The sequence below is a fragment of the Sorex araneus genome, chromosome 3, assembly GCF_027595985.1.
Source record: "Sorex araneus isolate mSorAra2 chromosome 3, mSorAra2.pri, whole genome shotgun sequence".
In the NCBI taxonomy this organism is placed as follows: Eukaryota; Metazoa; Chordata; class Mammalia; order Eulipotyphla; family Soricidae; genus Sorex; species Sorex araneus.
Genome location: NC_073304.1, coordinates 40,396,363 through 40,423,294, shown reverse-complemented (window position 1 = coordinate 40,423,294; position 26,932 = coordinate 40,396,363). Strand labels below are relative to the sequence as shown.

Below are 26,932 nucleotides of genomic sequence, written 5' to 3'. Positions count from 1 at the left end.
TTTTGCATCTAGGATATTGACTGATAAGAAAGAAACCACATTAAAACTAAGCCTTTCTTTTCTTAAATGACAAAAGTCAACACCTGGAACTCATTCAGGTGAAGAACTTAACAAGTCTCCACTTTAGTATGGAATCCTAGAATTTCACCCTCCAGAGAATAGTGAAATGGAATCTCACAAGTCTGTTTTCAGTTAACAGGGAACTTAAAGGTGGGTTAAGGTAATTCAAGACTAGTGATATTCTCTGGGCACGTGATAGAGGTGAGTGTCTGTTCCCAAGGAAAACACCCGCCTCACTGACCTCAAACTGATTCTATGAACATTTTTTCAAGTACAGTGTAAAGCACATACTTCTTCCTCATAAACATAAGGAAGATAGCATAAACCAAAATTGGAAGGTATAAGAATATACAAATATACGATCAAAACAGCAGATATTGGAATGAGATAAATGCATCAAGTATGAGAGTTAGAAACTGAAATACAAAAATTGAAAAAGATTTGCCAGTTGAAAAATATAATAACAAAAAAATCAAAATAGATCAGGCCCAGCAGGTAAGAATCCCAAATATGAATTAGCAACCCAATGTTTTCCTTTCAGAGGTAGTCACTCATCTGAAAGAGAATTAATTGTCTTTGGTGGCTCTGGTTCAAGGTATGGCTTCCCAAAAAGGACAATGAAACTATAATTTGTAACAGAGGAGCAAGGATTTTGTTATAAGTTGTTAGTATATTTTAGAACTAAAGTAAGGGTAAAGAAATACAAAAGAAAGAAAGAGAAAGGTGACTAAAGATGGCTTTGTGCTCCAAAATGGGATTCCTCCTCATGACTTCTCAAAGTTTGACAGATTGCAACAGATCATGAAATACCTTCTGTTATTATATATCTTTTAGAAATGAAGACAAAAAGACAAGTTTTATTTCCTGGTTGACTTGGAGACAAAACAGAAATAGAGAACATGGAAAGCAGGTACCTAATCCAATAAATTCTGAACTACTGAAATGTGTATATGGGGGACAGGGAAAGAAATATCAAGGATGTTTACATTTCACTGCAAAGGACAAGAATTTCAGTCATATTTAATGTGCATATGTATCACTTGTCATCCCGTTGATCTTCGATTTGCTCGATCGGTGCCAGTAACGTCTCCATTTGTTCCTGTAGCATGCTAGTGTAGTCCAATGGTATCTGCTCTCTCCAGGAACACAAAGACCCTCAAACCGTTCATTCAGGGTTTTGATGAAGAAGTCTGACCATCTTGTAGCTGAGCAGCCATGCGGTCTTTTGATGTCCCATGGAATCCAGTTGGTAACAGCTCTAGTCTAGCAGTCATCTAGATTTTATGCAAAATCCAGCCCATCTGATTTTTGACGTCTCGTCAAACGAGACAGCATCCCTGATTCTTGATTGTTGATGGACGTCAGAACTCTGGATTCCTTCTCTCACTTGAGTGAAACATGATACTCCAAGCATAGCTCTTTCCATTCCTTTTTGGGATACCCAAATAGTGTTCTCATCCTGTTTTCGTAGGGTCCAGGTCTCTGAGGCATATGTTAGTGCAGGAAGAACGGTGGAGTCGAAAAGATGTGCCTGGAGCTGGAGGTTCTTCGCGTCCTCTTACACCACTTCTTCGATGCTCTTGAAGGCGTTCCACACTGCTCTCTTCCTCCTGCACAGTTCTGGCACCAAGTCGTTCCTCATGTTGTGTTCTTGACCCAGGTACATATAGCTGCTGCATTCGATGTTCGTTCTGTTGAGAGCAAATGGAACGTCAGGGACTGGTTCGGTTTCCATGAATGTTGTCTTGGTGAGATTCAGCTGTAGTTTGACCTTCCCACACTCTCGGTCAAAGTCGGCCAGCGTTTGTGCCACTTGGCTAATGTTTCGTGTTATTAGAACCATGTCATCAGTGAAGCAGAGGTGGTGTAGTTGCCTTCTCTCCCATTCCTTCGCATTCCAGTTGTCACATGGTGTTCTCAAGGGTGGCACTGAGAGTTTCTGTAAAATGGTATCACCCTGCCAAACCCCTCTCTACATCGACGATTACTTCCTTGTAAAATGGTGAGATTCCGGTGGTGAATCCGTAAATAAATCTATCACTGTAGCACTGCCATCCCATTGTTCATCGATTTGCTCAAGCAGGCACCAGTAAAGTCTCCATTATAAGACTTGTTGTTACTGTTTTTGGCATATCGAATACGCCATGGGTAGCTTGCCAGGCTTTGCCATATGGGCAGGATGTTCTCGGTAGCTTGCCAGGCTCTCTGAGAGGGATGGAGGAATCAAACCCCTCCTGGCCACATACAAGGCAAACGCTCTACCCGCTGTGCTATTGCTCCAGCCCATGTAAATCTATAAATAGGATATTATACATAATTTTATATTGATCCCTCAACATATGAAGAATTATTTATATTACTTGTAATATTATTTATATTACAGAGAGTCTCTTGCCCGCATGCCTGGCTGTCTTCCCCGGGGCCCCTCGGAGGGGAAGGGCTCCAGCTTCCTTCCCCACCCCGAGCAGAGCTCCCGGCGGCCGAAGACCACCAGAACCTAGCTACAGCCATGCTGGAGGCCCCTCTCCACATGTTCGGACAGGTCTCATGCATGAAGGTACCGGCAGAGGAACCCAAGTGTGTGTAATTCCATCAATGGCCAACATCCAGAGAGAGACTTAAAAGCAAGCTCTCAGAAGTGATATCTTTAGCCTAATTCTCCCTCTGGGAGAAACTGGCAGTCTTCTGAGAGTTTCCTGCCCCCATGGGACAGCCTTGCAAGCTTCCCATAGTGTATTCATATGCAAAATCCAGTAACAAGCTGGATCTCATTGCCCTGACCCTGAAGAGCCTCCAGTGCAACATCATTAGGAGGGCCGAGTTGAGATAGACTTCTAAGATCTCAGGGAAAGGACGAAATGAGATGTTACTGAGCCTGCCCGAGAAATCGGTGATTAACGGGATTTCGTGATTCGTGATTTATATTACTTATTAAGTATTATTTATTTGATCAAGGTCCTTTTGCTTAACTTTTATTTTATTTTTTTATTATTATTATTATTTTTTTTTGCTTTTTGGGTCACACCCAGCGATGCTCAGGGGTTACTCCTGGCTTTGCACTCAGGAATTACTCCTGGCAGTGCTTGGGGGACCATATGGGATGCCGGGGATCGAACCCGGGTCGGCCGCGTGCAAGGCAAACGCCCTACCCGCTATGCTATCGCTCCGGCCCCTGCTTAACTTTTAAATTGTATTCCCTGCAGTTGTTAAATACACTTATAAATTATACGTGGAATATCGTGTGGCTAAATCTTTATTTATCCACTGTTATTAATATGATAAATTTTTAAACCAGAGTTTAAAAACTAAACTTAAATTAGTCTAGGGAATGCTCTTATAGGCAAAGCTCGCTTCAAATATTTCACTAGTAATATTACATGCAGTACAAGTTTGTACACTTCACAGGTACCACAAATCAGCAATAAGATGCTAATTTTTATTAAAACTTCAAATTAAAAGCACTCATTAGTCATGGACAGTCATAATGTAAAGTTACTATGCCCACAAGAAAGAAATTCCCCAAAATTGGTTCATCTTCACATGAACAATTTTAAATATATGTTTCTTCATATATTTAAAGTACTTTAGGGTAGGATAAAATCATAAGTCAAAGACTGTGAGTGATGTTTATTATCATTACAACATATGCATGTTTGAAAAATTTACATTTTCACATACAGCTAAAATAACAATGAAAAGTGAAAGAAAAATAATTGTAAAGATCATCACTTTTCTACCTGTTTTATCTTATGTAATAAATCTTCTTTCTCAATGTTTCGTTCAGTGTCCAGTCTCATTCTGCTATTTACAAAATAGATCCTGTTAACAAAGAAAGTCAAATAGATTTATATTAGTACATGTTTTCCAATGAAGTTATATCTGCCTATAATACCCAAAATTTCCAATATCCTTTTCCTTTGTAAAATACTTACAGAATCATTGAAATAAACAAATGGTATGGGCCAGGAAAATGACTCAAAGAACTAGAGCACATATTTCACATGCAGAAGACCTGGGTTTGATTCCCAACTCTGCTTGGCCCTCAACCACTGCTGGGTCAGAATCCTGACTATTGCACTGGTAACAGCTCCCAAGCACTGCTGAGTGTGACCCCCAAACTAATTGAATAGTAAACTTTTTAAAACTTTTTAAATGGCTAAATCAATACTTATTAATTTGTTTCACTTAAGATGTTCACTATTGAACACCTGAATTCTTGAGGAGTTCTAGGTAGTAGAGATACAGCAGAAGCTGAGTCTTCACCCTCACAAAAGCTCTAGTCTAGCAGAATGGTATAAATATAAAAGTTTTATCTTTAATATATAAATTTGATTCTTTTAGTTACAAGAATATCTTGAGGGACAGACTAGAGAAGATTAGTTGATCAGTTGTTTTTAAAAGTTCTATTTCTTTAGCTGAGCAAGTTTGGTTTCTTTTTCTCTCCCTTTCTATTTTGTCCCTGTTGAAGTAGGAAGTAATGCTTCATTTCATACATTTGGATGATAATGGAGTAGGTAGATGATAGCTCCACAGTTTCCAGTTCTCATGACTGCTTCAATAGTTCAGGATCCTGAATCAAGGATGTCTCACTTGGCCATATGGGCAAATACAGAGATAGATGCTTTTAATTCATAGACCTCAGCCACATTCCATGAGTATAAGTGACTGCTTCACAGGGAACATTATTTTACATAGTGTTAAGTGCACAAAAGAACACGGAATAAAGAATGACTATCGTGCTTGCTGTGTTCATTTGTCAACTTCTTGTTTTCCCTCATAATTTGTCAAAGACCTGATTGATGAAGAGTCAGGTAGGTGAAGATCTTAAGGAAGAACTTCTTAGGTAGTAGGAATAGCAGATGATAATATCCTGAGGTAGGAACAAACTTGGTATATTCGACAAAGAAAGGAGTATGAGATGGTCAGACAGGTGGATCTTGTAGGATCTTGAAATAGATAAGATATTATTCTGAAGGAAACAAGGAGAAAACCTTGTTTGTTAAACAGATGATTAACATGAGTTGACATATATATTATAGAAAGACTCTGATTATTCAGTGGGAAATGACAACCACAGAACAACACATCTAGAAAGTTATTGTGGTGGTCCAGAAGATATACAGTGGCTCAGCTAAGATTATAGTACTAGAAGTAGATCAAGCCCAGCGGGTAATAATTACAAATAGGAACTAGCAACTCCAAATGAAAAGATTTCAGTGGTAAAAAATCATCTAAAAGAGAACCATCTTTGATGGCTTTGGTCCACGGTATGCTTCCCAGAAAGGACAATAAATCCATAACATGTAACAGAGGAAGACAACAGAATACATCTTTGAATTTAGCTGTAGTTATGGTTCAGTTAAGATTAGGAAGTAACACAAATAGTAGTGGTAGATGACTTTTAACTGGAGTAACTAGATAAATGGTAGGGCCTTATTAATTGTGATATAGAAAACCGAAAGAAGACCTATTTCAGGGAGTGTGAAGTACAGACTTTTCTTAAGGATACATTGTATTAGGGATATACAGTACAGGACTTCTAAGGGCGAAATCAAATAAATTCTAGAGCATATGCATTAATATTTAAGACTAGAAAATTACTGTAAAATCTGAGAGCCACTGAAGTACTAAATCAATGAGAGTTGGTAAGAAGGATGTATGGAGAGTGTGTATAGAGAACAGTGAAGGACTGAGAACTCCAAAATTTGATTCAGAAAGAATTGTAGAATAAAGGGTCCTGAGAAGGAGCAGTGCTATTGACAATAGATAATATCTAGGAATAACCCAAATGATAATATGAGCACACATTAAGACAGGACCAAGATGGTAGGAAAGGGGGACCTGTGAAATTACACCAAATTAAACTTTCACAAAACAAAGACATGACCACAGAATCCTGTAATCAACCCCACAAAGAAGTTAGTGGATAGGAGAGGAATTTGTGAGGAGTACAGGTAAGGAATTCCAGTGCAATGAGGCACAGACACAGCAGACTGAAAAACTTATCCACAGTCACATAAGTCTACACCTTCATGAAAGAGAGATATCAAATTGGAATGCCCCGCCACAAAGGCGGGGTGGGGTGGGCGGATGGGACTGGGGGGGTGGGAGGGATACTGGGTTCATTGGTGGTGGAGAATGGACACTGGTGGAGGGATGGGCTCTTAAACATTGCATGAGGGAAAAACAAGAACAAAAATGTGTGAATCTGTAACTGTACCCTCATTGTGGCTCACTAATCAAAAAAATAAATTAAAAAAAATCGACACCTTCATAAAACCTGAGCAGGAGGTAGAACCTGGTCCTGGAAGAGTCTCAGGCTAGCAGTGGAAGTGGGTATACACCTGAGGCCTCAGGTTGTAAGGTGATCTAGACTGATATTGCCTACACTGGGAGCAGATTTAAGCCAATACCCACCACCACCTCACCGTTCAGACAGCATCTGAGTGCAGTTATTTTCCCAGAGCCCAAGAAAAATACTCAAAGAATAAGGAAAAATGTTATGTTCAGAATGTTTTTGCTGTGATCAGCTGCCTGAATATGAGAACTGTGCTAATGAGACCATGGTAAAGGACTAGGAACTGTGAATACAGGTCAGCAATACTGGTTTGTACACTAAAACCCCAACATCAGTTTGAGGGCTAGAGCAATAAAATAGTGGGTAGGGAGGGCCTTTGTCTTGCACGTGGCCGACCCAGGTTGGATCCTTGGCATACCAGATGGTCCCCCAGCACCATCAGGAGTAATTCCTGAGTACAGATTCAGGAGTAACCCCTGAACATCGCTGGGTGTGACCCAAAAAACAATAAAATAAATAAATAAAAACAAAACCCCATCAGTTTGAAGCAGAACAAATTCAGACTCGAAGCTTCTCTGTTCAGGAATTTGGTGAATGTGAAGCCTAGATTGTCACACAAGCCTGCACATAACCAGACCTTCATCCACTGTCCTAACAGCACAGCAGAACCAGTGTAAAAGAGCAGAGCCACCCGATCCCAATTAACTATCAAAGATCCAAAAAAGGTTTCCACACACCCAAGGGCTATCTAAGCTGTCACATGAAGGTTTCAGTGTTAAAAGTAAGGAGGGGATGGGGCTGGAGAGATAGCACAGCGAGTAGGGCGTTTGCCTTGCATGCGGCCTACCCGGGTTCAAATCCCAGCATCCCATATGGTCCCCTGAGCATGGCCAGGGGTAATTCCTGAGTGCAGAGCCAGGAGTAACCCCTGTGCATCGCCGGGTGTGACCCAAAAAGCAAAAAAAAAAAAAAAAGTAAGGAGGGGAAGGACATTGAATGTTCAACTATAATAAAGAACAATTTGAGAGAAACAAAAACATACTTCCAAGAGAGAAAGAGAAATAGATGGACTCAGATATAGACTGACAGAAATTAAAGAATAACTCAGTGGGTTTGAGGAAAATATACATAAAACTATGAAGAATAAAAAGAAAAACAACTTAAAATTTAAAAATATTAGGGGTAATTTCAAAAGAACCAGTATCTGCTTTATAGAAGTCTTAAGTGGAGAGATGGGTAAGAATTACTGATAGAAAAAACTATAATCAAACTTTTACAATCTGATGATTGAGCCATCTACCAGATCCAATAAACTCAGAATTCCTAACAAATAAACTTGAATAGAAGACACATTATAATTAAAATGGCATAATTCATAGAAAGAGATAGAATCCTGTGAACAAGATTAAAGAAGAAACTTGCACTTACGGGAGCCCCCATAAGACTGACAGCTATCTACTAAATGAAACTCTACCTACAAGGGAGAGTTCAACATAGTAAACACATTTGAATAAATTTATCAGCCCAATAAAAATTTTCTATTTTTTTCTATTTTTATTTTTTTAATAATAACCAACTTGGTTATTATTCAAATCAGAAAGAGTGATACAAAACTTTATAGACAAGCATCAGCTAAGATTTGATCAGTAATTCAGCTTTGCAAGAAGTAATTCTACTTGGAGCAAAGAAATCCTCCTTGGAGGTAGAAAGATACTAAAAAAATAAAATGAGGCAAACAAAAGAGGTATAATGGATCTTGTACAATGTAATTGCTTTAAATTTAAAGAGTGGCTACACACTAAAAAATGTAGAGATAAAGAATGGTAATCTCAAGGCAAACACCAAAAAACACCAAAAGGGATCTGACAAATACATCAAGAAACAGGTTTTAAAGTACAAAGGGAAAAAACAAAGGAAGAACCAAAAGCAACTTCAAAAATACCCCCAATCCAGCGTAAAAGATAGATTGGCTTAAATGCACTGATCAAAAGGCACAGAGCAATGTCAGATGAGTTAAATAAAAAACTGAACCCAATTTTCTGCAGTTTGCAAGAGTCACTTATGAACTGTCACTGTCACTGTCATCCCGTTGCTCATCGATTTGCTTGAATGGGCACCAGTCACATCTCCATGGTGAGACTTGCTGTGACTGTGTTTGGCATATCAAATATGCCATGGGGAGCTTGCTAGGCTCTGCCGTGCGGGCGGGATACTCTCTGTAGCTTGCCGGGCTCTCCGAGAGGGATGGAGGAATCAAACCCGGTCGGCCGCGTGCAAGGCAAACGCCCTACCTGTGAAAAAACAGACTCAAAATAAAAGTTCAGAAAATATTCTCACAACTGAACAATAGCCTAAAAATGATGGGGTGGCTCAGCATGCCCACCACTCCATCTCATATGAGATAAGTTTTTCTCCAGTGCATATATGACATTCTTCAGGACAGATCACAAACTGGGATGCAAATTTCTATAAAATCGGAAAGATAGAAAATATATTAAGTATTTTCTCAGGCGACAATGGTAATTTTAAGGAGGAAACAAACGGCCGACCCGTGTTCGATTCCTCTGCCCCTCTCGGAGAGCCCAGCAAGCTACCGAGAGTATCGCGTCCACACGGCAGAGCCTGGCAAGCTACCTATGACGTATTGGATATGCCAAAAGCAGTAACAATAAGGCTCTCAATGACTCATGATGAGGGAAAAAAGAAAGAATTCTAAAAATTGGCTCAAAAGTGAAAGGGAAGATGCTATAACAGATACCAAGGAAGTATAGTAGATAGGGCCTTTGCTTTACATGTTGTAGCTAGCCCAAATTTGATTCCTGGCACCTTTATGGGCCCCCAACCCTGCCAGCAGTGATCCCTGAGTTCAAAGCCAGGAGTAAGCCCTGAGTACTGCAAAAAAATGATTCTTGGGGCTGGAGAGATAATGGAGTGGGTAGGACACTTGTCTTGCACCGGCCAGCCATGGTTTGATCCTCAGAAATCCATACGGTTCCCAGAGTTCTTCCAGGAATAATCAATGAGAACAGAGTAAACAGTAATCCTTGAGCACAGCCATGTGTGCCAAAAAACAAAGTGATTATATATAGCCAACAACAAATTCTATTAAATCAAGAAGAATTAATTTTTGACTAGCATCAAATAAATATTTTTTTATTGAATCACTGTGAGCTATAGCTACAAAACTTTCATGTTTGAGTTTCAGTCATAAAATGATTGAACACCCATCCCTCCACCAGTGTACATTTTTCACCACCAATGTCCACAGTATCGCTCCCCCCCACCCTTTCTCTCGCCTCTATGGCACACAATTTCCCTCTTACTCTTTCTCTACTTATGGACATAAAATAAATATTTTTAAAAAATAAAAGTTGCACATTAACATCTAAAACTGCAACAATAACAAAGTAATATTTACTTCTTCTCCTCCAGGTTCTTACAGGAAGCCATAAGGCTATGGACTTCCTGTTGCCAGTATTTTATTGTTTCTTGTAGTTGCAATACGGTAAGATTGTGATCAGTTAAACTCTGTTGAGAAGCCCCATAAAATGGAATTAGTAAAGGATTCATGACAACAAATAAATTCATCAAATATTTATATATCACCCTCTTAACCTTTACATTTGAATGGCCTTTACTTCAAAACAAGGCAATCACCATATTGCTTCTTCATAAAACAAATTTGGGCAGAGATCCTGAAGTAATTAAACTTTAAAAAGTGAAGTTAAGAGCAGTGAGAATGTGAAAATTTTAAAACACCTTTCAGAACATAAATTTACTTTATTGATCTTCAAAAAATTGAACAAATCAATAATTTTGTAGGCATCTTCAAAACATTCCAAGATAGTAGAATGAATGTTATTTTTCAAAAGTCAACATTAATTGGGCCTTATCCTTAATTGAGTTAACAAACTCATGCAAGAAGAATTATTTGTTCCTTATATTCAATATTATTTTGGAAATAGGACTGTATGCCACCGTAGCAAGAATGGGAGCATAATTTAAAGAAGGAAATGTGAATGGAAAAACATGACTGTCACTGTATCACTGCCATCCCATTGTTCATCGATTTGCTCGAGCGGGCACCAGTAATGTCTCCATTGTGAGACTTGTTGTTACTGTATTTGGCATATCGAATATGCCATGGGTAGCTTGCCAGGTTCTGCCGTGCGGGTGGGATACTCTTGGTAGCTTGCCAGGCTCTCAGAGATGGACAGAGGAATCCAACCTGGGTCGGCCACTGCAAGGCAAACGCCCTACCCGCTGTCTCCAGATAAATTAAAGTATATAATATTAAATTAAATTTTTCTGCTCTGTGGCATAGAGTGATCATGGACAGATTATTCCATGCCATCCAACTATGCACATCACTTTGGGGTCATAGAAGTATCTGTTTAAAGGGTGGGTCTGTGTAATGGATATCACACTCAGTGATGCTCAAGAGATACTACCATTTGGGCATTGCTACTGGTGGTGCAGGGAAACATAAGATACTGAAGATTAAATTCAGATCTCCCACATTCGAAGCATTCACCCAGTTCTATGAGCTATATCTCTGGTCCTGATGACTTTAAATGTACATATCTGGGGAAACTTTCTATTTTAATGGCATTTTATAATTTGTTTATAAAGTGTTTTATAATAATAATATAGATGCTACAATTAAGATTAGAGCCATCCTAATAAAAAGAAAAAATGGAATTAGCTGAGCTTTTTGAGTAGAAATGTGATATTTCTATATTGCTGTTGCATTATATACCTTTACATGGAATTCTCCATGTAGATGAAAGAAATTCTCCCATAGTAAGAAGGTAAATTGAAATAAATTCATTAAACAGCACCGGCAGGGGCTGGAGAGATAGTACAGTGAGTATGGCCCATGCCTTGCACGTGCTAGGCCTGACCCAGTTTCAATCTCTGACAACCCATATGGTCCCCAGAGTCCTGCCAGAAGTGATCCCTGAAAGCAAAGTCAGGAGGAAGACTGAGCACCACTGGGTGTGCCCCAATTTTTCTTTTTTTTTCATTAAAAGATATTAAGGTAGTATGTTTCAAGTTGCTCAGGTCAGGCTTAAACATAGGTTTTTTATTTTTCCCTTACCTCTGTGCTTACAGTATCCATATCTTTTATTTCCGACATTTTGCGTGTTAATGCTTGGAATTTTCTCTTCATTTCAAAAGTTTCGTCTTTCTTTTGACCATGGAGCATTTTCATTTCATAAATCTATAATGACAAATATAATAAACCAATGAAAAGTTAATAAAAACAGTTAAGCTGAGGTAACTTTTTTTTGTAAGCCTAATTTATACTCAATCTAAACACATCATGGTCAATACAAGCAAATCAGCAAATAAAACACTAATACACATTTGCTTTTTTTTGCAATATCACAGGAGAAATAGTGAGCCAGAAATATCAAATGGCAATTACAAAATATTGAAATACTAAATTACTGACTTATTTTTTCTTTTTGGGTCACACCCAGCAATGCTCAGGGGTTACTCCTGGCTCTGCACTCAGGAATCACTCCTGGCAGTGCTTGGGGGACCATATGGGATTCTGGGAATCGAACCTGGGTCAGCTGCATATAAGGCAAATGCCCTACCTGCTGTGCTATGGCTCCAACCTCGGGTAGGGCATTTGCCTTGCACGCTGACCCAGGTTCGGTTCTCTGTCCCTCTCAGAGAGCCCGGCAAGCTACTGAGAGTATCCCACCTATACAGTAGAGCCTGGCAAACGTACCATGCCTATTTGATATGCCCAAAACAGTAACAAGTCTCCCAATGGAGTTGTTACTGGTGCCCACTCGAGCAAATCGATGAGCAAAAGGATGACAGTGATGATGACAGAATACTATTGTCATTTACATTTTTCTGCAACTTAGAATGAATTTGACAATTATATATCTCTGCCCCAGGACACAGCTGCATTGAGGACAATTTTGTGTTTAGCAGATTTTGTTGAAAATAGGAGTTCTTTGCTCAAACTTTTGCCTAAGTCTTCTCCCAAGGTTTTACAGTTGTATAAATATAATCTTAGATAAAAATATTTGACTTGTGTTAAGGGAGGTATGATAGGCTTGAGGACACTGATACATGGAGCTATTTTAATTTTCTTACAGTAAATAAAGGAATTAACAAAAAGGGAATAACAAATGGCCCAGAACAACAGAATCTATGGCCTAGTGTATAGGATTGAGCTTACATGTTGGGAGATGAAGGAGTATGGGAGGGGGGAAAGGCGCTTGATTGAGGGTCCCTAAGACACTGAGACAATGATAAAGGGAAATGAATACTGTGGTATGGGTGTGTGGTGTTGGAACATCATAGGCATTAAATCTTGTCATTGACAGTGTTGTAAATCATGATGACAAAAAATATTTCTTTTAAATAATAAAATGGATGGATTTTCGATCTTATTTATTCTTTCAAACAATCAGATCTGGGTTTCACTGATCTTTTAAATTAGTTTCAGGATCCATTACATTGGTTTATTCTCTAAGCCTTATTTCCTGCCTTTTTCTTGGTCTTTATCTAGCTCCTTCAACTGTGCTGTTAGGTTATTTATTTGGCCCTTTCTCCCTTCCTAGTGGCACTTACATTACTATGAACTTCCCTCTTAACACTGCTTTTGATGTGTTCCATATATTTCAGTAATTCATGCCTTCACTCTCATTTGTTTCCAGGAATCTTTTAATTATATTTTCTGATGTCCTCTTTAATCCATTCATTAAAAAAACTCAGTAGTAAGTTTTTTAATTTCCAGACAAAAACAAAAACAAAAATAAACAAATGGGATTACAGCTATAAAAAAATACTACTTACCTTGTCAGACAATACTTGTTTTCTTTGGAAAATTGAGCTTTTTTCTCTTTCTAATTCATCAGTAACATCTTTATAACATTGCTTTTGCAAGTTTAGTAATTTTTCTGCTGAGTTTATTTTAACATAAATTTCATTGATGGAAACAGTCATCATGGCTTTTTCTTCCAACAGATAGTTGAGTTCCATGACAATCTCTTGATGTTTATTTGCTAGTTTATTTTGCGTTTCACTGAGGAAAAAAAAAACTTAATCATTTATGACGTGAGAAGTATGGATTTTAGGAAAGTAATTTACTTATATTTGGTGAAATAAAATGTATAGATAAGTAAATTACAAGGAATACATATTTTGGAGTTGTTTGTGATTTCTTAAACTTGGTCCATATGAGGACAAATATAAACAGTTACAGATAAACAGGACACTGTAAACAGTTACAAAATATCACATGGTCTTGCCTCACTTCCATTCCCCAACAGGTCCACAAAACATTACAGGATATTTGGGTTTAAATTCAATATCAAATATTAAGTTTTTTTTATATTTTTCTAACCATAATCTCTTTCTGACTATTCCTGTGATCCCATCTCACCCCTGCTTTGTCTTTAACTGATTCTAATTTCATATTGTAGTTTATCCATTTAGTTGATTTTTACCTGTCGGCACACCTTCAAATATTCCAGGGGCTGAGAAGGGCTACATGACCCCTGATTGAGAAATGTTGCTTTTTTTCCCTTTTATTATTATTATTATTATTATTTTTAATTTTAATTGAATTACCATAAGATAGTTACAAACCTTTCATGATTGCGTTTCAGTCATACAATGATCAAACACCCATCCTTCCACCAGTGAAAAAGGCACTCTCAGAACAGGGATTCTTCTGATGATGTGGATTTAACATTCTCTACTGGCATCAAACCAGAGAGACCACCATCTCCCCTGTATGATTCAATTTCTAACACAACAGATGAAAGCAATGTAGAAGATGAGCAGCTGCCACCTTCTCAGACTGAGTCTGAGAGCAGCTTGGTAAGGAAGCCCTCTCTTAGAAACCATCACTCTTCTGTCAGGCGGCCTCCGGGCTGCCCGGGGCCACACTCCCTATCAACGTTTACAATTAAGACCTTTACCAGAACCTAAGTGGTCGATTCCACCCAGACTTCATGAGTTCTGTCTCTTTCTCTCTGTCCAGCTGGAGGAAAACCAGCCTTCAACTTATTAAGGGTTAAGAATAGATTCACTGTCATTTTTTAAAGGCCTGTGTCTTGTATAGACCAACATCTCTGTACTGTAAGGAGTATTTCACAGGCTGGAGTGAGATGTGCTGGAGGGGAAGCTCATTTTTATTTATTATTTTTTAAAAATTTTTTGCTTTTTTGGGGGCTGGAGCAATAGCACAGCGGGTACGGCGTTTGCCTTGCACGTGGCTGACCCGGGTTCTAATCCCAGCATCCCATATGGTCTCCTGAGCACCACCAGGGGTAATTCCTGAGTGAAGAGCCAGGAGTAACCTCTGTGCATCACCAGGTGTGACCCATAAACCAAAAAAATTTTTTTTTTGCTTTTTTAAATTGAGTCACCATGGGATACACAGTTAAAAAGCTGTTCATGATCAGGTTTCAGTCATCCAACAACCAACTATTTTTTTTTTATTAGTGAATCACCGTGAGGTACAGTTACAGGCTTACAAAAACTTTCATGCTTGCATTTCAGTCAGACAATGATCTAGTACCCATCCCTCCACCAGTGGCCATTTTCCATCACCAATCGTCTCAGCATCCCTCCCACCACCCCTACCCCATCCACTCCACCCCATCCCACCTCTCTGGTGGGGCATTCCCTTTTGTTCCCTCTCTCCTTATGGGTATTGTGGTTTGCAATAGAGGTATTGAGTGGCCATCATGTTCGGTCTATAGTCTACTTTAGGCACGCATCTTTCAACCTGAATGGGTCCTCCCAACATCCTTTATTTGGTGTTCCTTATCTATCTGAGTTGCCCTTTCCTCCAACATGTGAGGCCGGTTTCCAAGCCTGGAGCTGACCTCCTGGTCTTTATCTCTACTACTCTTGGGCCAACCCTAACTCTTTACCAGTGCCCATTTCATACCACCAATGATGTCCAGTTTCCTTCCCACTATCCCCACCCTTCCCCAGTCAAGACCTGTGACCTTCCCTTATTTGTTTTTGGGGTGACACGCAGCAATACTTGAGGGCTACTTTCAATTCTGTGCTCAAGGCTTACTACTGATGGTGCTCAGGGAACCAGGTAGTGCCAAGGACTGAACCCAGGCATCCTGGATGCAAAGTGATTGAGCCCTTTGAGCTATCTTTTCAGCTCCTTGCAATCCATATTTCCCAGAGAGGAAAAAATGAGGCACCTAAAGGTAAAATGTTAGTATGAGGCAACACAACTTATAAATGAGGAGTATCGTGCTGAGTGAAATGAGTCAGAAGGAGAGGGACAGATAGAGACTCACTGCACTCATTTGTGGGATACAAAAGAAAATAGTGTGAGACTAATATCCAAGTCCAGGATAAATAGAGGCCAGGAGGACTGGTCAATAGTTGGAAGTTTTCCATAAGTGTGTAGGAGGCAAAGGGCATTTAGGATAGAGAAGGCACCGGTATGACAATAATAGCTAGAAATTATCACTCTGGATAAGAACTGAGTGTTGAAAGTAAGTAAAGGGATATACATGACAAGTTTTCAGCATCTTATTGCAAATCATAGTGCCCAGAGGGGAGGGGGGAGATAGAGATAGAGATAGATAGATAGATAGATAGATAGATAGATAGAGAGAGAGAGAGAGAGAGAGAGAGAGAAGGAGGGGAGGGAGGGAGGAAGGGAGGGGGAGGGAGGGAGGGGGAGAGAGGGGGAGAGGTAGAGAGAGGAAGAGAAAGGGAGGGAGAGAGGCGGAGAGAGAGATGGAAGGAGAGAGAGAGAGAAAGAGAGAGAGAGAGAGAGAGAACGAGTCTGACACAGAGGTGTGGGGGCAGGAGGGAAGGTAGGAAATGTACACAGATGAAGGGATGAATGTTGGAACATTATATACTGAAAACCAAACGTGAACAATCTTGTAACTGTTTATCTCACTGTGATTCAATAAATTTTTTTTAAGACAAGGAACCAAACAACTCATAAAGAGAAAAAGTAATGATCCTGAGCTATAGGCTGATATACACATATATACATATATCAGGACGCAGAATCTCCTACCCCCATGCCAGGCTGTCTGCCGTGTAATTCCATCAACGGCCAAGATCCAGAGGCTATAAAATAAAGCTCCTGAAAGGGCACAGCCACGATCTCGGCTGTGCAACCTCTCATACTCTAGCCCACTGATGTACCTAAAGCAGCACACATATGTTTAGTTTTAACATACTTGTTTGTATTCTCTTGTATACATTGTCTGTCCCTCTTGGAGAGCCCGGCAAGCTACTGAGAGTATTCCGCCCGCACGGCAGAGCCTGGCAAGCTCCCTGTGACATATTTGATATGCCAAAAACAGTGAAAATAACTGGTCTCATTCCCCTGACCCTGAAAGAGGGTCCAATACAGCACAAGTGGGAAGGACGAGTAAGGAGAAGCTGCTAAAATCTCAGGGCTGGGACAAATGCAGACATTACTGGTATCTGCTCGAGCAAATTGATGAACAATGAGATGGCAGTGATACAGTGATACATATATCAGACTGTCTTACTGTCTTACTTAATTACATATAAAATTTAGGACCCATTCTTAGAAAGTCATCCCATCCTCAGTCATCCAAAAGATCATAATCTTATAGTAGACTAAGTCATTGTCACTGTCATCCCGGTGCTCATCGATTTGTTCGAGCGGGCACCAGTAACATCTCACATTGTGAGACTTATTGTTACTGTTTTTGGCATATCAAATACACCACGGGTAGCTTGCCAGGCTCTCCGAGAGGGGCGAAGGAATCGAACTTGGGTCGGCCGCGTGAAAGGCAAACAACCTACCGCTGTGCTATTGCTCCAGCCCAGTAGACTAAGTAGATTATATATATTTGTTTGGGGATCGCATGCATTATATACAAATCAACATTATGTACAAATCTGTAATTTGCAAAACCACATCTGGTGGTTTTCAGAATTGCTACTGGTAGTGCTGAGGGGACCAATGCAATGTTCAAGATCAAACCCAGTTCTTACCAAGCAGCTTGCTGCAGAGATGCCTCCAGACTTTGTGCCAGGCCGATTTCACCAGGGTGCCTCAGATAGGAGCAGGCGTTGTCTCTCCACCTGCCCCCTAGGAATCCCGGTGGCCACCATCTTCCAGAACCCAATGAAAAGCCCAAGTACTCGAGATTAGTGATGGCAAACACCAGGCCTCAAGGGATAGGGGATGGGTCGGTCCTTCCCATCTCCTCGACCTCATGGGACCCTGGATGTCACACCACGAGCTGCCTCCAGTGACTACTTAAGCTCTTTAACAGCCATGATCTAGAGATACACAAAAGAATCTTGGAACCAAGCAGCTCACTGCAGAGATTTCTCCAGACCCCAATTATCTAAAATTTTAGATTTCTAGGAGCATGTGGCTGCAAGAGCAGCCACACAACATCCTGTGTTATTCATAGCAGGCAATATAAATTATCTAGTATCTGCCTGCTCAGCAGGTTTGAGTAGGGGTGGGAAATTAAAAAAAATGGTGGTGGGAAGGTGTGATGATGATGGGACTTGTGTCAAAATACTGAATGTAATCTATTACTGTGAATAACTTTATGAAAATAAAATAGTTCCTCTGTATGCAACACAAGAATGCTAGCACCTAGTCATTTCCCTGGCAGTCCCCAAACAGAATGCCCTATATTACAACTAAATTAATTGTAATATACTGGTTTGATGCTGTGTTTTCCGTATAACACCCAACAGGAATTCTGGCCATGGTGGTCAAGGATTATAAACTTGATTTTACTGAAGTGATAATTAAAACCATTGTGTGTCAACCTTTATAGGTGACTTATGAAATATTGTATGGGTTATAAATAGTGGTTGCAGCTAATTAGAGAGAGAGAACAGAAGGGAATGCCTTGCCACAGTGGCAGGGTGGGGTGGGGGGGAGATGGGATTGGGGAGGGTGGGAGGGACGCTGGGTTTACGGGTGGTGGAGAATGGGCACTGGTGAAGGGATGGGTTCCCGAACTTTGTATGAGGGAAGTATAAGCACAAAAGTGTATAAATCTGTAACTGTACCCTCACGGTGATTCTCTAATTAAAAATAAATAAATTTAAAAAAAAATAAAATAAATAGTGGTTGCTCCTGGGCAGCTAGATGTCTCTGAAATTTTATAGTCTCCTAAGTTCTGACATTGAAGAATTTTCTGTTCCCCCAGTTCTCCACAGTTAGCACACACTCAGCATCAAACACATCGTCTTCTACAAGGGATATCTCCTCCTCCTAATACACGCACACCAGTTCGAACAATAGGACAATTTCGCCATGGTCAAATGTTCAGGACATTTCCTTGAACACCCTAAGTATTAAATATTTAAACTAAGAAATCAAAAACTTACCCCAGAGTTTCATTTACTTCTTGAAGCTCTTTCAATCTTTTCCTCAGAAACCTTTCTTCATTATCCAATTGGAAGATTTTCCTTTGTAATCCATTTTTCTCAAAAATATTTAATTTTCGAGCATCTCTGACACAGTCTTAAAAGTAAAGGGAAATGTTACTGAATTATTTGAGAAAGAGAGTAATTGTAGATAATGGCTATTCAAATTACAAATAAGTATGTTTTATTTTAATATTCTTTTAAGTGTTAAAATGGAAGGGGCTGACATATCTAGTCTATTTGGAAACTAAATTATATTCAAGTTTTATTTGTTATTTTCACATAAAAGGAGAGAGAAAATGATTATGAATATCACTTTACTTATGTTGTGTACACTTTCTAGAAATATTTTGCATGAAATAATTTAAATTTGCATTATTAAAAGTGATTATCCCAATTTATCTAAAAAATAACTCAAATTTATATAATTGATAAGCTTAACAGTACCTTCTAATTCTACATAAAATTTACCAGGAACCGTTCGTAATAGAAAATATAGTCTGCTAAGTTCCATGCTTTCCATTTCCAAAAGATCAATGGTGTCTTTTCTCATTTGTTCCTAAAAGTTTAAATTGCATATTTAGAAAGTTAAGACATTAAAATAATAAAACTTCCTGAACAATGCCTTATAAATGTTTTCAGAGACCAAAATCTGATTTCCATTAAGCATCTTTTGCTGTTAAATTTATTGGGACAAGAAAATAGAAAGAGTGGGGCTTGAACGACTGTACAGCAGGTAGGGAGTTTGCCTGGCACATGGTTGATCAGGTTTGATCCCTGACACCCCTTGGACCCATTAGAAATGATCCCTGGGTATAAAGCCAGGAGTAAGCCCTGAGCACTGCTGGGTGTGGCCCCCAAACAAAAACAAAAACAGACAATTAAAGAAAATAGGAAGAGAATGCTACAAGCCATTTTTAAGGATGTCACTGTAACCTTTTAGTTACTGCTGATTTTCTTCTCTCATAATGTATTTCATAGTATGTTTTTATCTTTAAATAATATATATATATCTTTCATAATGTGTTCCTCCTATAGTTTTTTTGTTTGTTTATTTTCTGAGACACACCAGTTATGCTCAGGAAATACTCCTGGCTCTAAACTCAGGGATCACTCACTCCTGGCAGGCTTCAGGGGACTCCCTTCACTGGGAGCAGGGGCTCAAACCCCAGTCAGTGGCTTACAAGGCAAGTGCCCTACTACCCTGCCCCTGCAGTTTTAATTTAAAAGGAAAGAATTCAACATAAAGGGTATCTTTGAGAAGAAAAAAAACTCCTTAATTAAGAAATTAAAAATGCTGGGATCAGAGCCATAGGGTATTTGCCTTGATGGCAGCCTACTGGGTTCAATCCCGGGCACCCCATATGGTCACCCTAGCACTCCGGGAGTGATCCTTGAGTGCAGAGCTAGGAGTTAAGTCCTGAGCAGTGCCAGGTGTGTCCTCCCCCAGACCCCCAGAAAGAAAACAAAATTGCTTATAAAATTATATCTAAATGTATAGAGAGCAATAGTTATCTTATACACACCTATAAATAAATGCAAATATATAAATCCAAACAGTCAAATGGATATCTTCATTCGTTTTCCTGTGTGTGTGCGTGTGTGTTTGTGTGTACATGTGTGTGTGTGATGTTTAAAAGAAGAGGAAGCCGGGGCTGAAGCGATAGTACAGTGGGTATGGCGTCTGCCTTGCATGCAGCAAACCCAGGTTTGATCCTCGACATCCCATGTGGCCCCCTGAGAAACACCAGGAATCATTTCTGAGTGCAGAGCCAGGAGTAACCCCCAAGCTTTGCCTAGTGTGACTCAAGTAGGGGGGAAATAAGAGAAAGCTTGGGGACCCAGAGACCAGGTAGGATGCTTACCTTGCAGGAGGCCAACCAGGGTTCAATTCTCAGAACCACATATGGGCCCAAGCCTCAGCAGGAGTGAACTTGGAGTACAGAACCAGGAATAAGCAGATGTGGCTCCTGATCCTCACCCCTCACAGCCTCCCAAAAGAAAAACCTCTATAAATGTACTGGTGGGAAAATAGATGTTTTAAATAAATAGTAGTGATTTCAATGGTCATTTTATAAACTGAAAAAGATTGACATATTTTATAAAATAACTTTTCTGTGGAAAATATGTCAGTACAGGCATAGCTTCTAAATAGTAAAGGGAACATTTATATTTTTATTTGTGTTTTGGGGCCACACCCTCAAAGCTCAGGGATTACCCTTGGCTCTGCACTCAGTAGTTATTCCTGGCAATACTCAGGGAACCATATGGTTTGCCATTGATGGAACTTTGATCAGCTGCATGCAAGGCAAATGCCTTACCAGCTGTTCTATCACTGATCCCAGTAAGGCAGACATTTATTAATTGTGATTATTTTAGGGTGAATAGTGCTGGTTTTACTTTTGTTCTCAAATTTTCCAGAGTAAACATGTAATGTTTTTATAGCAGTGAAAATTTGTTGCTTCAAAAAATGGAGGGATTTAAACATTTTTAATTTTTTCTTGTAGTTTAGGGACTATGAGTACAATAATGTCAGTGTTTATGGTTGTCTTTGGGAGGTGGGAGAACTTGGAGCCACACCTGGCTTTGCTCAGGGATTATTCCTGCTCTCTGCTCATGGATCTTTCCTGGAGACAACTATGAGGTGTCAGGGACCCAAACCAGGCTGGCCACACGCATCTTACCTATTGTACTATCTCTCCAACCCTAGAGTTTGTGTTTTGATGCACAAAGTTATTTCATCTTCACTACCACTAAAATGGAGTGTACTAGTCCTAAAATGAAGGGATTTGTCTCTATTTAAGAGATTTTCTAATTCTGGGACTATACTAGGCGCTTTGGTAAGTCAGAGTAAATATTTTGATCTCTTCAAATCAAGGAGAAAATCAAGTATAAGGAGAAAGCAAAAAAAAAAAATTCCAAAAAACCACAGCACAAGGCGAAGCATATGAGAGCTAATAGTGAAGATACATGTATTCAATTTAATAAGTTATAAGGTCTAAGTATGTGTATACATGCACACCTATGTATAGTTACATAAAGCAATTATAAAGAGATAAACTTTTCCAGCAATATGTAGTCTCAAACTCAACTTCATAAATATTACTAAATTTTAAACATTTCATAAGCTTATATAATGTTTTAAAGTCAAAATAAAGCGTGAATGGAAAGATAGTACAGGGGTTAAGGCAGTTGCCTTGCATATTGCCAAGCCTGGTTTGATTTCCAGCACCACATATGGTCCCCCAAACACTGCCAGATGATCCCAGGTAGAAAGTTAAGAGTCAGCCCTGAGTGTGGCCCAAAAATAAATCAAAAAAATTTAAAAATTTTTTTAATAAAACTAAGAATTTATTATTCTGACTTTTTGTGGAAACACTGTAAACATCATCCAAGAACAAAGACATTTTACGATACTGCAAAGGAAAATTTCTTAATTTTTCTTTTATGGAGCCAAGAGAATATAATTAATAGACAATTTCTGAATTTTTTTTCACTGAATAGCACATCTATTTCAGTGGAGTGTGTGCCAAATGAGTAATTGTGTAAAGAATTGTCAACAGAGGGGTGGGGGTGCTGGGAGGGATACTGGGAACACTGGTGGAGGAGAATGGGCACTGGTAGAGGGATGTAAACGAAATGCAAACATGAAAGTTCCTAAGTTTGTAACTGTACCTCATGGTGATTCACTAATAAAAATTTTTTTTAAAAAGAATTGTCAACAGAGAGCTGAGAATTCATTGGCACTGTGTAAGCAATTTATACCAGAGATTTCAGGTTTGTTTTAAGCAATGATCACATATTGGTGTCCTAAATATTTGGCCATGTGGCCCATCCCTCATCACCAGTCTAGCCTTTTCTTTCCTCTCTTTAATTTAGTCTTTTAAATAATTTTTTGGGTGGTCATACCTGGTGATGCTCAGGGATTACTTCTAGCTCTGCACTCAGAAATGATTCCTGACGGTGCTTGGGAGAAGATATGAAGCATGGGGATTGATCCAGGATCAAGGGCATGAAAGGCAAGTACACCCTACTTGCTGTACTGTCTCTCCAGACCCAAAGGCTTGCTCTCATCTATAGCACAAATCATTAATTTTTTTTTTGTTCAAGAACTCGAGCAACTATTTGATGTTGATCAAGACTGGTACAAATGTTTATGACATTTTTTTCCACTTAGTAAATATTTTATCTATCCATCTCTGAAATCCATGGATAGGAGTTTGTGCTAAATAAAATTTTGATGGAGAAATAAATGCAAGATTGGAAAAAATAGCTCTTATATATAATACAATACCAATTTCTTAACAGCCACAGCAACATCCTTAAGAAAGGCTTTAGCTTCTTCATTGCACTTAAAATAGTCATCTTGCAGCATTTTTTCTATTAGAAAAAACCAGAAAATTAAAATCTCTTATTTATCTTTTTAAATACTCATTTCCTCTTTAAGCTCTCACTCAAATGTCTATGCAGCTGGAAATTACATCTTCCATATCTAAATTTCTTTTTTTTTTTTTGCTTTTTGGGTCACACCTGGCGATGCACAGGGGTCATTCCTGGTTCTGCATTCAGGAATTATCCCTGGCGGGGCTCAGGGGACCATATGGGATGCTGGGAATCAAACCCGGGTCGGCCGCAGTGCAAGGCAAATGCCCTACCCGCTGTGCCATTGCTCCAGCCCCCATATCTAAATTTCTATGGTTCATGAATCTCATCTGTACCTGTTACTTCCTATTTCTTAGTATTCTAATTTAAGAATATATCTTACGCTTCTTGAGGACAAATTTGTTTTTGAAGATTCCATCTCTGTATCTCTCATGATAGAATAAAGGGATCTATTGGGGATAAAAAAAAATCTAGCTAATAATTTTTTTGTGAAAAGGTTAAATAAAACATTTATCCTATAATAATAGGTTTGCTTAGGAATGCTTTTATATATATATATGTATTTCATATATTTTCAAAAGTATTTAGTTAACCATTAAGTGTTCCATTATGTCTTCCATGTTACTTCTGTGAATGAATTTTATTGAAAGTTCATAAAACTGACAGATTGAAAAAAATTAAGTTTCTAATACTTTTTGTTTATATGCATACTTTCAGGTGCTTCCTTTTCTCTCCAATATTGTAGATAGGAAGCACATGAGAAGGGAGGCCTGTAGGATAACATGGGGTTTGTCCTTTTAGCCTTGCCACAGGAACTTAGTTTACCTTAGAGCAATGGTCTTTCTGTATGGACACAGGAAGACAGTTAATATGCTTTGTAACTTGGGAGCTGACTGACTCCAATAATCTGCTTTCTCAACTCAGTTGCCCTTGGTTCCTAACACCCCTAAAACAGGGGCCTGAAGAGGGATGGAATGGACCCAGGGCAAGCTGTGAGCTACCCTGGCATTGAAATGGGCCAGGCCAAAGTGCCACAATACTCAACTATAAGTTGAGAGCATGGTCATAGACAAATGCTGTCATGATCCAAAAGTAACAACGAGACTAGGACCCTGCTAGGGTTAGGAAGACTAACCTGGCCTGAGGACTATGATCTGGAATATATAGTGAATGTCCTCAGGAAGAACCAAACTTTAAGTTTGTATCTCTTACTGTGCTCATACAGAATGACATTGCTAGAAATATTAGAAGTAAATTTACTATAACTATTTAAGCAGATTACTAGCTCACACCCCGACACACCCTTGTTTAGACCCCACCCTTGAGCGGATCTCCTTAGATGAGATTTCCTTAGATGAGATTCTGTTAATCTCCTTGAGAAATGGTCTTACCCTTCTTTGTTGATTTGTTAATGTTCAACCCACCTTTGTGTCACCACCGTATGTAATTTGTAATTTGCTATATAAACTAAGACTGTGGGGCACTGACGAGACAGAAGAAGAAGACAGAGGGAGACAAAAGAAGACAAAAGAGGCAGAGAAGGAGACACATGAGAGGCCACGGAAGAAGAACAGAGAAGACACAGAAGTAGAGACAGAGAGAGGTCAGAAGAGACCAGAGGAGAGACTACAGAGGCAGAGACAGAGAGACAGACAGAAGAGAGCACAGCAGCACACACAGAAGCAGAGCACAAGGAGGAGCCGTCCTGATCTGGTCCATACACAGTGCTTGGGAACACCGGTCGCGAGCAGTGCATGAGAGAGAGAGAGAGAGAGAGAGAGAGAGAGAGAGAGAGAGAGAGAGAGAGAGAGAGAGAGAGAGCGCTGCCCCAAGTGCCTGCAGACAACAGAACAACACCACACATCATCGCGTCTCCCCCTCCCTCCCTCCATCGCGTGAGGGCCGCCCTTGTGATTTTTTACAGAGGCCTACAAAAATCTGGCAAAGGGAATAAAGACAAATTACAGACATACATGAGAAGAGGGGAGGAAAAAAGAACACAGGAAGAGAAGAACAGTAAAAGCTCTACTTCCTTGCCTTTATCACCACTGCACGATATAAAATGTCTTTGGATTTCAGGCCTGAAATTTGCCCATGTGATTAATGTATTATCTGTACTCTCTAAGTTAATTTTTTGGTTAGCCTTCTGCTAATTTCCATCTCACAGTTGAGAAATCCAAGACTTTGTAGATCATGTCAGATGCTCAAGGTCACCACACCCATCTGATACAGAATCTGGATTAAAACATAAGTGGTGTGACTCTAGGATCCATGCCTTTAATTGTCGTTATTGCTTCACAGAATACATAAAATGTTAGACCTCAGGAACTTGGGCTGTCTTTATGAACCAGCTCTTAAACCAAGTGACAATCAATTCACTGAGTCTACAAGCAACTGTGTGTCAGGGAGAGACAGGTGTTACCTGTTATCTCCTTTCCTTTCTTCTGTGGAATGACCAAATTTGCTAGCATTTACAAATGGGCTGTAGTATTACATATTTTATAAGTCACATTTAGAATGGGAAAGTCTGAGTTGTTTCCTACCAAAAAATTTTCTGAGAGTGCAGAAATAATTAGCAGAAAAATATATTTGCACAGAAGTCAGATCAACATGCTAATGGAGGTCATTGGTAATGACCTAGGGCACAAGTGACTCTGTGGTTAACCCTCTTTATGATAATACTCTTCCAAGTCTATGTCATAAAAATTGTGCAGTTAAACTAGTTCATCCATGAAGCAAAACAGAAATTATCCCTGGGGCAAGAGTGATAGTATAGCTGGGAAAGTGCTTACCTTGCTCATAGCCAACCAGGTTTGATCGCCTGCAGTGCATAATGTCCCCCAAGCACCACTAGGAATGATTCCTGAGCGCAGAGCCAGGACACTGTCAGGTGTGCCTCCCTCCACCTCTCCCCCCATAAAAAAGTCAAGAAAAGAAAAAAAGGAAAAGCAATTATCCCTAACAGTAACATTACAATTAAAAACCTCTAAAACCTCTATCTTGAAGCAGTAAGATGGGTACATTAAAATATGGAGATGCTCTGACGTTCATTCTGAATGGTTCATGAGCTAATCAGGAAATGGCCTTTCTTGGCCTGTCTTACCTGCCATTGCGGGAACCTGATTTCAGGATCAGCTTTTTCATGTAAGTATTTTAATTTGGCCCCATCCAAGTTTTGGCCCCATCTGTTTGCATCGTCTGAACATCCTTCTCTACTTTACCTTGCTTACTAAGTAAACTTCTTATACCTCCTTTCTTTCTTTCTTTTCTTATTTGCTTACTAATTTCTTTAATTTTCCATGGCACGATTGGAGAAAAGCAATAGGCAAAGAAAAGGCAGGAAAGGACAAACTGACAAGGGAAGTATCATCTAAACGGGGGTGGGGTGTGGGGTGGTACTGCAGTCTTAGTGTCAGGTTTGCAGCCCTGGCGTTGAGATTTGCCAGCAGCAAATGAAGTCCCAGCAGTATTGCGGAGCAGGGGACCAATCCCTGCCGACCAGATTCCAAGCTGCCTGAAACGGCTCTGCTGGAGCCAGGGAGGCCGCAGGCCTGAAAGAAGGCTCTCATTCTGCCCTTTCCCATCCCTCTGCCTTTGAAGTTGTCATTCAGAAGCGCTATCCACCCGCCTTCTCCACGGGAACGTTCCTGCCGGTGCCCACCCGCTTCTCACCCACAACAAAGAGCTGCTCCAGCGCATCAGTGGCGACGGCGCATCCCAGGCTTTCCGGATAAGTGCACAGCTCCAGGGACGGGCCGGTGGAGATGGCCGTCTCCCGCGGCTGCTTCT

The 26,932-nt window shown here is 39.7% G+C and overlaps 1 protein-coding gene across 1 annotated transcript in view; it reads right to left on the bottom strand.

Moving 5' to 3' along the window:
* The window catches only part of CCDC175 (coiled-coil domain containing 175), a 45,735-nt gene extending 19,482 nt beyond the window's left edge, over positions 1 to 26,253 (bottom strand). The window contains exons 1-8 of the mRNA XM_055132074.1: positions 26,247 to 26,253; positions 23,055 to 23,140; positions 19,208 to 19,319; positions 18,722 to 18,857; positions 13,184 to 13,412; positions 11,460 to 11,582; positions 9,777 to 9,886; positions 3,798 to 3,879 (exon numbers count right to left, since the gene is read on the bottom strand). Of these exons, the coding sequence (XP_054988049.1) occupies positions 3,798 to 3,879; positions 9,777 to 9,886; positions 11,460 to 11,582; positions 13,184 to 13,412; positions 18,722 to 18,857; positions 19,208 to 19,319; positions 23,055 to 23,140; positions 26,247 to 26,253 (885 nt within the window). The remainder of the gene's footprint in view (positions 1 to 3,797; positions 3,880 to 9,776; positions 9,887 to 11,459; positions 11,583 to 13,183; positions 13,413 to 18,721; positions 18,858 to 19,207; positions 19,320 to 23,054; positions 23,141 to 26,246) is intronic.
* Between the last annotated feature and the right edge of the window lie 679 nt (positions 26,254 to 26,932).